Source organism: Pelecanus crispus, chromosome 4, assembly GCF_030463565.1.
Source record: "Pelecanus crispus isolate bPelCri1 chromosome 4, bPelCri1.pri, whole genome shotgun sequence".
Lineage (NCBI taxonomy): Eukaryota > Metazoa > Chordata > Aves > Pelecaniformes > Pelecanidae > Pelecanus > Pelecanus crispus.
The window spans coordinates 9,640,564-9,653,763 of NC_134646.1; the positions used below are offsets into that span (position 1 = coordinate 9,640,564).

The 13,200-nt window shown below is 40.7% G+C and overlaps 1 protein-coding gene across 1 annotated transcript; it reads left to right on the forward strand.

The window, feature by feature from the left end:
* The first annotated feature begins 1,073 nt into the window (after positions 1 to 1,073).
* Positions 1,074 to 10,194, forward strand: LOC104038698 (ADP/ATP translocase 4). Its single transcript, XM_075709415.1, is given in 9 exon segments — positions 1,074 to 1,296; positions 2,441 to 2,568; positions 5,145 to 5,175; positions 5,178 to 5,234; positions 5,237 to 5,260; positions 6,544 to 6,570; positions 6,573 to 6,693; positions 6,954 to 7,080; positions 9,994 to 10,194. Coding segments are annotated over 9 exon segments (939 nt in total).
* The last annotated feature ends 3,006 nt before the right edge of the window (positions 10,195 to 13,200 follow it).

Below are 13,200 nucleotides of genomic sequence, written 5' to 3' on the forward strand. Positions count from 1 at the left end.
TTTATTTCAATTGTTAAACTGTTCTTGTTTCAACCCAGGAGTGTTTCTCACTCTTACTCCTCCGATTCTCTCCCCCATCCCATCGGGGCAGGGGGAGTGAGCGAGCGGCTGCGTGGTGCTGAGTTGCTGGCTGGGGCTAAACCACGACAGTCAACTAAGCAGAGACTGTATTTTGCAGATTTTTAAGAGTATGTTCAAAAAGAGCCCCAAAGGATGATAGGATTTCATTTCCTACTGACCATCGATTTTTATCAGGTATGTTTGATCCAAATCTTGTAGCTTTGTAACCTTCAGGATTATAGCTGTGAATTAGGTGTATAGAATTAACATTAAAATGAACAGATAGGGCGAAGCTACTAAAGGAGTTATGGTATTACGGCTCAAAAGAAATAAATTTCTTTTGCCTTTAAATTGATACTTATAAAAACTATTAGCAAAGCAATGTGATATGCAACAAATCTAGGGAGCACTAGGGTTAAAATTACTAATTTCAAGGGAATGCAAGAAACAAAAGTTAGCATTTAAAACCATCAACAATTAAAAACACTTTGAACAAATACAGTGTTTCACGCCTTCATTAGTCATAAGAGTCAGGAGATGTAGGGGAGGTAAAGCAATTTAAAAAAATGCTATTGGCAATCTAGAAGGAATTGGTACTTCTGCAATGGAATGGGTAGAAAAACATGACTGAAATTAATTTACTTGTCATATGTAATGTTTATGAATTCATAATTCAGTATGATCAACAACTACCCTTTGTTCCCTGTTTTTTTTTTTAATTCTCTAGTTCCTGGTCAGGGGAGAGGGGCCAGTTCCCACTGGCTTCCGGAAGAAGCTTCCGGAAAGTTCCTGAGGTCTCTGGAAAGCTTGCTGCCTGCAGCTGAGGGAGGGCATTGTTCCCTGGAAGGGATCCATGCAGTAGAAGCAGACGGTGTAGTTTCTGGGCCCGGCCGCAAGTCGTGGTGGAGGACGGAGGCAGCTCAGCTCCTGGGTACCCCAAGACCGTCAACTTTTGAGGAAAAAGAAGCCAGTTAGGTGCCCGCCGGCCACGTGTTTTTTAGGAAGAAGAGGAAATGGCAGGGGGGCGGCCGGGGCAGTGCCATGCAGGTGGCCCCATCTCCTTCGGGAAGGACCTGCTGGCCAGCAGCATGGCGGCCGCCATCTCCAAGATGGCGGTGGCGCCCGCTGAGCAGGTGAAGCTGTTGCTGCAGGTGCAGGCCTTGTCCAAGCGGATGCGGGCAGACCAGCGGTCCGAGGGCACGGCGGACTGCTTCATGCGCATCCCCAGGGAGCGAGGCGGGGACCCTGGGCCTCTCCCCCGTCCCCATGCCTTGCCCTCTCTCTCCCAAACCTTGTAAAAAAAAAAAAGCTTTTAGGAACGCCTTTGAAGCAACGCCTCTGTCGTGGGCTGTGGGCATTTGAAGGGGTACAGATGCTGGTGGAGGAGGTGGTTACTGCTGCGTACGTCCCCGCAGGATTTTTTGCGTTACTTGGTAGCAGCAAAGTTATGCTCACTGGTACCTGTGGACAGCATAAAAGACCCTTTACGTTTTCCTTGTGACAGTTTTACAAAAGCAGGGTTTACTTGGCATCCTCATGTTAATGTATAGGAAAGCATGATCAAAAGAAATGAAAACTCAGTTTTGAGTTTTCTTTGTCTTTAAGGAGTCTTCGCCTTCATCCACAGTAACACAAGAAAATTAAGAAGTGTGAATGCTATGCATTGCAGAGATCACTTTGTCGCTGCTTAGCAAAGTCTAACATGGCCAGCCAGCCCAATGTCTGTGAACATCCTCACATGCTTTTTTTTTTTCCTCTCATAATCCACATAAGATTTACTCCTGCACTACCTCCTCAGCTCCATTTAGCTTCTTACGCATTTATCTTAGTGTCCAAAGGGATCCCTTCTTTAATTTAGAAGAAGAATGTAATTACAAAAGCGCTACCATGTTTCTGATACCTGCATAAACCGTTCGTCATTGCTTTAATATGGAGTGTGAGCACCCCCTATGGAAGCAAAAATGCATAGGCAGGCTACTCCAGGAAAACAATTTCTACACGGTTCTGTAAAATATTCTTCTGTTCTGCAGTTCCCGGACTGCAGTTTCCATAGGTATCCCTAGTCTTAGAAACGTATGAAGTAAGGCAGTTGAAAATCTTACCTGTTTCTCAGCATTACTGATGTTTCACTTGCGGTTTTAGATTTTCTTGTGCTAACACCGAATGCACTGAATGCATACCTCTGTTGGTAAGTGTCAGAATAAATCCAGACTTCCAATACCAAATGCCTGAAAAATAAAGGACCTGAAAAGGAACATTTTTGGCCTTTGTTACAGCTCATACCAAAGTAGAAACAAGAGAAGGAATATTGTATGATATACTTGGTGTAGTATATAAACTTTGGAAATGTTACTTTAAAGATCCATTTCTTTTTCCATAGGATTTTTCAGCTTTTGGCGTGGCAATTTGGCAAATGTTAGCTGGTATTTCCCAACACAGGCTCTAAACTTTGCTTTTAAGGACAAATACAAACAGATTTTCATGTCCAAGGTACATGATGAAAAACAGGTAAATAATCTCTTGCATATTAGTTCTGTTTAATAAACAAACTAGATGTGGTCAAGAGTTGCGCAATTCTTTCTGTCAGCATGGTTGGTAATTAGTGGTGGTGTATTGATAAGATTTTGTAATGAGCTTATTTTATAATGAGGAAGAGCGAGCATGGGTTACTGTGTAGCTTATTGTTGAAGGTCATGAAATCTGGGTTTTGATCTTCAATGATTAATGACTTTGTGAGGTGCATGTAAATAACTGCTTATAACTGCAGTCAGAATTTTCAAAGTTTTATTCAGGATGTAATAATTTTGGAGTTAATTGATGCAAATATTAAGAAGGATATTAAAAACCTGGGACTCGGACACTTACGTTTCTGGGCTTTGTCAAAAACCCCAATTACATTCTCACAGTTAAGACTGCATTCACACGTACTCTAGTCTCAAAACCCCTTATGTTCATAATTTCACTCACATGAAATTACAGCTGCTTTTATTCTAATGTATGAAGTTCTTGGGTTGTGTCCCTCAAGCAGGAGTGTCTCATTTTAATTTTTTTCATGTTATTTTCTTGATAATCCTTAGTATGTAAGTGTAACTTACAGATAGTAACGTCCGTATTACTGCTGTAGATAAGTAAGGCTTCACACTGAAAACCGGTTTCTTGCTACACGTAAAGCTAGTAAACATATTTATCAATAGTTAAAGCATTTTAGAAACTTAGTTTTGTACAATGCACCAGAAAAGGAGCTTTTTAGGTTATAGTTCAAAAAGGCAATGAAACTTCTGCGCTATGTTGCCTTACCTTGCAATTGTGTGTACTTGGGAAAAGTCCCTTAACTTGGATGGATTTGTGAAAGATGCAGAGGTCTACACCCATGGAATTAATTGCAAGAAATCTTGGTCTTAGAACATGAAATGCTGATACTGGCATTTGACAAATTACATAAAACTCATTCATATCAGCAGAACGGAAAATAAGTTCTTTGTATCTAATTAGTTTAGTGTGGAAATAGCTGGAAAATCTGCTTTATTTGCGTCTGTCTTAGGTTATCTGTTTTCAGATTTCTTTGGTTAGGTTTTGATAATTTAAACAAAAATCCAATGTTCTGTGCTTTCTCTTGTTGACAGTTTTTTACTGGCAGTGCCAGAAACTTTTCTTGCCACAGGCTTCTCTGGTGGTGCTGACCAGGAGGAATGCTGTCAGTCATTAAAGTTTGATTAATCTCCTTGTATTGCATGCAAATTCTTAAGCAGTCCTTTTTCAATTACAGTTACTTTACATGTAAAGAGTTTATGGTTGCTTGCTGTTTTCTTTCTTTTCTTACAGTGGAAAAAGTAAAACATGCATGATGTAAATAACATGGTGTTTATAGTTTTTCAAATGCCCTTTCCATCTCCTAGAAGTGTTTCCAGATGGCTGACATGTGTATCAGCTTGTGACTCAAATTTTAGAAACATTCCATGAATAGCACTCAATATTAATTTCTTTAGAAGTATAGTATTTAGCAAAGCAGCATATCCATTGTTGAAGCTCAGGGTCTTTGGATGCTTTCTTATATGTTTTGTGCAGGATAGGAAATGGGGAAGACAATATAGTTGCATAGAATCATAGAATGCTTTGGGTTGGAAGGGACCTTGAGATGCATTAGTTTTTGCTTAGCTGGATTATCTTTTTTAAAAAAAAAAAAAATTACTAAAACCTTCAGATTGTAAAGTGCAAAGGAACTTCTGTTAAAAGAAGACAGGCTATATCTGTGTGCCAGACACTTAGTATTGAAGGTAATAGTGGCAGAGTCAAGCATCTTCAAATTGCAGCTGCCCCCTCTCCTGCTTGCTACTACAACTAGCAACAGTTTATGCAGCAAGAGGAGCTAGGGCAGGTTGCAAAGCTGCCTGTACAACTAATAAAATACTAGGGCCATTAAGCTATGCTGGACTCCGTACAACTACAGCTACAGTGTTGCTGTTACTGAACCAGTAAATAAAAAGTGTTTTGGGTACATCTACATGGTCTGTTTACTACACAAGATGTACCTGTGATGCTGTTTAAGTCATCAGAGCTATGTCAGATACCACCACCTAAAAATGTTATGCAAAATGTTTCCTCTGCTGTGATTAGCTTTTCCTTATTTGTCAAACAGTATGGGCCACAGTGAAAGTAAGCACATTGATTTTTATGCTTCCCTATTCCCCATTGTGGAGACTTGATGCAGAATTGATCAGGGAGATCCACAGCCCGGTTGTTACGGAGGACTGCATGATTATAGATGCGAAAGATGTTGTCTGCTATCTGGGTCACAAGAGCACCATATAATTCAGAAGTTGAAAAAGAAAATAGCTTATAAATATTTTTTAATAAATGTAAGAATAGTCAGGGAATATTTACAAGTGGAAATTTTGAAATACCCCAGTATAGGTCTTACTCTGAGACTGCCATGTTTCTTTATTATTTTGTAAATAATACAATGGTTCAGACAGATCTAACTTTCCATGCTTTAAAGTTTCATTTAGTATCTACAACAAAGGTCAGTATTATAGTATTGTAATACTGTATTTTCATAACTGCATACAGCAGTTCTTGTGTTTCAGTTCTGGAAATGTTTTTTGGTGAACCTGGCTTCTGGGGAACAGCAGGAGCAACATCCATGTGTGTAGTGTACCCGTTAGGCTTCACCTGAACTCATTAGCTGCTGATATTGGGAAAGGTGGTGAAATCTCTTAAAAGGCAGTTCCAGTTTTATCTGATGGGCCTCAGGTTGTTTATATTTACTTCATTTTAGACGTAGACCAATATTCAACACTATTAGAATTCTTCCTATTACTTAAAAATTTACCATTGCAGAATTACAAACTTAAAAATATTAAGAAATGTTAAAATCTTTATTGAAAAAGAGAGGATGAAGGTGAGTGAAAGAGGATTCTATGGAAATGGTGCTATAGCGTAGCTCTCAATTGCATTATTTTTAGAGTCTGTATAGAAAAGTTTAACTGAATTTTGCCAATTTTGGATGCCAGAAACTAGAAGAGTTTAATTTTTGCTAACCTATGGTTTTATGGGGTGTCATTTAAAGACCTAATGGCCATCCTTGTTCCATACCAAGAATATCAACTGAAGATTTTCCACAAAGATTTTGGGTGGTATATGTCTCTAGATGTATCTTCCATTCATTCAAATAGATAAAATTAATTTCCCAAAAACAGTGTCTGGAAGGCTTTGCAGCAGAGAAAAAGAAATTTCTGCTTTCTGTATTTTTGTTCGCTTTCCTGATTTGCCTGCAATGGGACAAGTTAACTCTAGTTATCATCTGTGCTGTGCAGGGCTGTCCCATCAATTGACTACTTGACTCTATTGCTTCCTGTGCCCGGTACTTGGGCCAAATTCATATTTTCATGATACCTTCAGTATAAGGTGTACAGCTTGAAGTTCTTCCTTCAAAGGTCGGTTTATTTCTTGCTGTATTTTCACCTGTACAGAATCCGAAGAGCCTGCGTGTAGTGACCCGTGGAACATGGAAACAGATGAAGAATCTACAGATACAAAAAGTGGAATTTTTTAACTGTCACAGCTTGTGGTGAGTGTTCCACTATAGGGAAAAGCTGAGATGAGTAACACTTCTAATAAATCTGAGTATGAATGCGTGGGGAGGAAGTGAAAGCATAGTATTACGTAGAAAAAATTCTTTTCAGAGAGAGGGTAAGAGAATTCATACATAAGCATTCTGCTGAATGAGGACAAAATTGGCAAGGTAGTTATTTGACCTGAAAGTGTTTCAGCAACTGGATACCACTGGCTATTTGAATAAACTGTCTTCATCCATCCATGTGCCTCAATTTCTTCTCCATGCTTTGTTCATAAGTGGAGGAAACAATGATCTGCTGTGTTTTTCACATAATTTTGGTAATGTTACAGGTTTCAGTCATGCAGAGTAGTTTGTACTAAACAGAAGGTCTTCTGTAAAGCATAACAATGTGCATAAATTTCTTTTAGGTGCTGCTGAGCAACAGTTCCAGGGACTTAGTGTATTATTAAAATTGCAAAGACAGATGGACTTCCTGGCCGGTACCAGGGTTTTTGGTTTTCAGTACAGGGAATCATTGTATACTGAGCCTCCTATTTTGGATGTTATGACACCATTAAGGTAGCTTTGACAAACAAAAATGCACACATTTTAAATCTTTATCATGATATTTTAAATATTAATTGTGAACTAATGAGGGTGTTAGATACGGCTTTTGTTTTTCCAGTTATTTGTGCTCAATAGAGTATATTATTGAAGAGTCAAGTCAGTTTACAGTAGAATTAACAACAGAAATGATCAAAATTATACTTGATATCTGCTGGATTTGACATACCTTTTACTGAATTTGTACAGCCGTCCATTTTCGTTCTATTTTGCGGGGATTATTGTGAAATCCAAAACAAACTCCATTCATTCTTTCCTTTTTCACTGCTCAAGTTGTGACTACTTGGTTAGGAATGCTGTCTTATCCTTTTGACACTGTCAGGAGACGCATGATGATGCAGGTATGGTCTAGCTTGCAATCCTTTTCTGAAAATTACTTACTAGATTTTTGAAGTTTGATGTGCTAATTGAAGCGCTGTATAGCCTTACAGCAGGTAAGACTCTACTCAGAAAAAAGGTGGAAACATCTCCAGAGAGACAAGAAGGAAAATTAAATAATAGTATTGTGGGAGTCTGGTAAAAGTATGTTCAGTTCACAGCTTGGTGAGAGCTTTTAGTAGAAAGACAGATCTGTTTTCTTTTTCCTACTCAGAAGCCAGATATTTGGAGCAAGACAGGTTGGTGGCTAGAATAATATCCTTTATTAGCCCAGCTAATGCAGGCAGAAAAATTTTTTTTGTGGCACACAGCTGTTCTTCAGGTGTGAGGTAGAATCAGTAATCTTCAAAGCCCAGTACAAGCTGAGAATTATTTCCCAGCATGTGATGGGTATGATAATGTATTATTAGCAATTAATGTTGGATCTTATTGCTAGCTATTAGGCAATTTTACTAGGTAGTTCAGTAGCATTTGAAGTACATTTAACAATATAAATTCTTGCTATGAAGATCATCCTCAAACATGAAATAAACACAAAAATGCTCTTGAAAAATCAGGACCTTGTTCCCTGCATCCCGGAGGAAGTTTTGCCATCTGATAACAGAAGTGTCTCTACATTTTGGTTCAGGAGCATCTTATTTTCTCCCGCTATTCCAGAAAGCCAAAAGAAAATCGGAATAAATGTTGGCATAGAACTTGCTTAGGTGCTTTCAAAAAATCCTAGGAGATACTTAGATTCTAACGTAATGCCTCTGGTAATCTCTCCTAAATAACAGAAATCCTTGAAGCTTACAGTGGGCAAACACCATTAACACTACTGACTTCTTCCTTTCAGACTAAATATGATTTCACTGTCTTCAGATTCTGCTTTATCTGCTTAATCAGCAGTAGGCCTACAGTTAATGCTGTCTTTATTCGTAAGTACTGTGCTTCTTGAGGGCTTTACCAAAAAATTGGCCTGTATTTCTGGTAATTAACTTACCACTAGGATAGAGAACAGTATCAAGGTTATTAAAACCAGAAATTATAATCATATGAAATAAGGTAGTGGGTTTACTAGCACAAAAGAGGATGAGAATGAAAGGATGTATATATGTTGTGGATGTATAAATGTATTTCATGTGGTGTCCTTGATTCATTCATGTCATTTTGAAGCTTCAGGTACAAATAAAGCTGATTAGTTATGATTTTGATCAATTTCTTATCATGACGCTTATTCTGCTCCAAGATGAAACCCTGAATTAAATACAGCACCTTTAATTCTTCAGTTAAATTATATTTGCCAGATGGGCTAACTTTCTGAAATCATGAGCACAGGACAGTTACTGCTTTCAGCAAAGTTGATTTCTGTCAGCTAAGCAGTAATAACCATTACCAAATATCCTTTCATTTGCATATGTTCATGTAGATTCAAACCAAAATCTTTCAAATGCTTTTTAGCTATATTACGATGCTTATTTATATTAATTTATGTGAATATTTGTCGTAGCTGTATTGCCTGCCTTTATTATGTTCAGGAAAACTATAGTGATCTCATACCTTGATTCCTAACAGAAGACGTAACAAAATGTAACACTGTCTTCATCAGAAATTTCAAATGCCACTTTATGAGCTGCAGAGTATATCACAAAGGCCTAAAGTAGACAAGATTCTCTTTCTGCCATTATAGAGAGTCTAGAACTTGACCTTGATACTGCAGGTGGATTTGACCAAAGATGTAGCTAACTTAAGTCAAATCTTCAACATTAAGTAAAAAAACTAGTGTCTTCTTTCCAGTAGAATTTCACATAAAGATAGGGATTTTGGATTAATCTCTCTCTCTCAAAAAAAAAAAAAAAAAAGTGTACTTGCTTTTTGCTAGCGAAGACAAAAACCAGTGTCAGTGCCTAATAGAGTCCTCAAATCCTGAAGAGACTGCAGTTCCAAAACAGGAATTGTTTGACAGTTCACCAAGCACATCTACCAAAAAACGCTTTGTCAGAGCTGTGGTGTTACTCAGAGTATCCGAGAGATTTGCTGTCATCGTTATGCTGAGTTCCACAGTGGGCGAGAGGAATTCCCAAGTGCTCTGCTGTGCAGAGAACGGCTACACAATGTTCCTCTGGGCTCCACTGTTGAAATTTTCAAAACTGAACAGAGTTGGCATGATCTTCAATGATACTGTGCTTGGAAAAAGCTGAAGGCAGAGTTCAGTACTTTAGCTCTGACTTGTGCATATGTGTGCAGGTGACTATTCACTGCTTGTCATCCTTTATTTCCTTCACCTGTAAGCACCTGAAGCAAGTTTTAGTGAACATGGTGCCGAGGTCTCTAACAAATCCTCCTTTTTGCTTTGTTTTCATTTGTCGAGCAAGTTAATGCTCAGAAACAAGGTGGGCTAGGTGAAAACTGGACTGTGCTCCATCTTAGCCTTCCTGTGGTTTTACGTTACCATGGTAGTCGAGACCTTAACGTTTTTTAGAGGACCCTATACTAATGAACTGAAATCTACTTGGTACAAAAATGTTTCAGTAGTACTAAAGGAGGGGGAAAAAAAATGAGCTGTGAAAGTTTTAATAGCATTGAAACAATTCAGAGCACCCTTAGGACTGGAGTGACCTCATTTAATTCCTAAGCCGCCTACTTGCCCACTAAAGCTTAAAAGAAGCATCAGAAGAAGGATCACAGCCTTTCTAAACTTAGCTATTGGAACCAGCTAACAGAGCATTACATCAGATAAATATTTATTAGTTAAAAGATCACTCCTTTGCAGTAAGTGAAACATTAGGAAAAAGTTCCTTAGCGTTCTTTTCTAAAGACAGACAAATTTTGCTAGGCATCTAAGTTTCTTTCTCAGTGCGGTGCCATAATGATTTGTCCTTGTTATTTGTGTGCAGAGCAGGGAGACTGAATGTCAATGTAAAGGAGCTGTTAACCGCTTTACGAAAATACACGAGCGAGAGGAGCTTCATGCTTTCTTCCGTGGAGCATTCCCCAACATCCTTCATGGAACAGGAGGAGCCTTAGTGCTAGTTCTTTATGACAAAATTACCGGCATCTTTAATCTCAAGATTTCAGAGAGTTCAGGATCTGATTAAAACAGTGAGTGAACATCTATTTTGCTTGTACAGTGTTCATGATAGAATTCTCATTGTTTGCATGGCATATTTTTAGCTTAAATGTTATACAAACAATACTTTTAAGAAATTATTTGGATGTTTTTGTGACTAAGCATGCACTAAATTAAATAATTTGTTTTCAGGGAACTAAAGAGCACTGTTTTCATTTTATTCAAGAAATGAATCCAAGAAAATACTTGCCTTTTGTTTAAAATTCTCAATGTTTCAGTTTTATTCATACGAAATGTTACACATCTTGAATTTTAAATTACAGCATGTACTTGAATGTGTTTCGGTAACAGCAGTTTCCCCAGCTTGTCAGCAGAGCCCATGGTAAGTATGTGTACATAGCAGCCTGCTACAGCTTCTACGTGAACCACAGTAAAAGGAAAACCTGTTTCTAGCCTGTTGATGTGTCTTCATGGTATTCCAGAGCACAAGTCAAGACAGCAAAGGAGTTTACTTTTTTTTGGGTGGTTTGTTTTTTTTTTTTTAATCTGCATTAAGAACTACAGTAACTCACTGCCCTCTGTCGCATCCCTTGAACAACGGTGAGAAGACTGTAGTCTGGCTGGCAGCATTTTAAGCCAAAACATAGCCCAAAAATGTGGAAGCCCAAGCACCTAGAAACTTAATGATGTTTAATACATTATTTCTTGAGGAAATTTAAAATGGCTGAGGATTCTTCTGAGTATTGAGGATAAATCTTACAGTGTACCTAAATGAGGAGACTCTTATTTTTATTTGAGGTAATAATTTTCAATAGGGAAAGGAAAAAGAAACCAAGCCTTGTGGCATATTGATAACTTAGGGACTCCAGAGAGCACTTAGGAGGCATGTATTTAAATGTTTGGTTTCAAAGAAATTAAGGCTAGCAGTGGACCTGACATTTCTCTAGCACCATTGTTGCACACAAAACCCTTAGCTCCTTGAGTTAGTACAAATATCTTTTTTTAGCTGCTAAAAAAATCACATGTGATCTACCGGCCAAGAATTGGAAAGACTCTGACAACTCCAATTCCCAGACTGCTACGGTGACAGCAGATGACTGGGGGGGGATATGCTCAGGCAAGTTTGTGACTAACCTGACTTGAGTGACTTTTGTTCATACTTGCAGACTAGGCAATCAGTGTGACACTGAAGCATGCAAACAAGACTTTTATGAAATACTTTAAGAGTTTGGCTTATCCTGCTTACGATCTCATCTCCAGCTCCTAGCAGCCCTATGCTTGACAAAGCAAATAAAAAGCGTTGGCACTTTCTTGTCGTTATCACAAATGTCTACGCACATCTGCGTTCCTGACTGCAGCTTGAAAAACAGCTGCCTCGGCTGCCAGAAACAACACTGCAGCGGCAGCACGAAGCTGCGTGCAGGCTGATTTATCCTGCTGAGATGTGAGACACGCCAGCGCTTCTGCAGCGACGCCTTGTCCCCCTGCTGCAAGGTTGCACAATTTCTTCTGGGCCCGGCTGGGTGATGTTGTGTAGCAGCACAGGAGTATTTGCGTATCATCTCTTGGCCCGAGGTTTCTTTTCAGGCAGGAGTTAGCCTCAGGTGGTGCTGCAGAAGCGGGATGCTGCAATACCTTGAATCACCGAGAACTGGTTTTGTAACAGGGATTTGAAACGGCAGAGCAGAAACCTGAGTTGGGATTTGTCTCCCTGGCTACCGCAGCTGGGAACGGACCCCGTTTGCCTTTCTGATCCTAAAACTAGCAGGGAAAAAAAGGTGGTTAATTGCTTGTAGTAATAAATAGTAGTTGTGTTACAAATAACTCTATTCTCAAGGTCCCTTCCAACCCAAAGCATTCTATGATTCTATGATTCAACAGTGGCTTCTCTTGCTTCTAGAGGCTTTAGAGGGAAATGGCATCTGTTTTCACTAGGAAAATTCTAGTTGTGAAGTAGACCATTGAAACAATAACAAACGGAGAGAGAATCAAAACTCTTGACAGGCATGCAAATCTAGTTTAGCGGTTTAGCGCTTATTTTTTGTTCCATTGGAGAGACTAAGTTGTGCAGCACGGTGTCACGGGCTGTGTCAGAAAGATGTCATATCGCTGTCTGAAATGGAGATGTCATTTTTGGAAGCAAGTAAATATTTACAGGGCTTTTCCAGCCTGTAGGTATGTTTTGTGGAGTTTCAGTCCTTCATACTTAAAATTTGACGCCCATAAAAAATGGGGTAACTGCGGTAGAGATACACAGGTTTTGACGCATTTTTTTTTTTTTCCTAGGAAAGCAGAATGAGGAAGATGAGGGTGGTTGTGGGAATGCGTAGGCAGGAACTGGGGACAGCTCTTCGTGTGTGTTGGCGGTGGGAGGGAGAAGATGGGAGCTGAAGGGCCGAGGCCTCCGCCCGTCCCTGGCACCAGGAGCGATCCACGCCTTCACCTCGCACACGCACGCCTACGTTTTGTCGCCGGTGCCCGGTTTGGCTTTGAGGCAGGGCCAAGCTCAGGCCCGGGCACTGAGGGGGTTTCCAGGCTGCCAAGGCCATCGGCCTCCCCGGGGGGCTCGGGCTCCTCGCCCCGCGGCGAGCGCCTCGACGGGCGGGGGCAGTAATGGCAGCGGCTTGCTGTAACCACGCTGTGTCGCAACCACCTCTTACGCTAAAATGGCGGGCGAGGGCAGGCAGCAGCGCTCAGCGCCGGGCACGCTGTGCCCGCCGCCGCCCTGCGCGCCCGCCGTGCGGCGGCCCCTTTAAGGGGGCGGGGGCGTGCCCCGCCGCAGTTCTGACGTCTGGGCGCGGGGTGTCGCTCGAGCTAGCGCCTTCTCCCTCCCTCCCTTTCCAGATCTTTCTGGAACGCGCGCCGCCCGCCACCAGCGCAACCCGAGCCCTTCCGGAAAGTGCCGAAGTTGTGGCCGGCGCCCGGCGGATTCCCCGCCGGCCGGCCCAGCGCGCCTGCGCGGGGGAGGGCAACTGCCGGTTGGTGGCTGGCGCTCCGCAGTGGGGGAGAGGCGGCCGAGGAGCCGGGTGGTGGC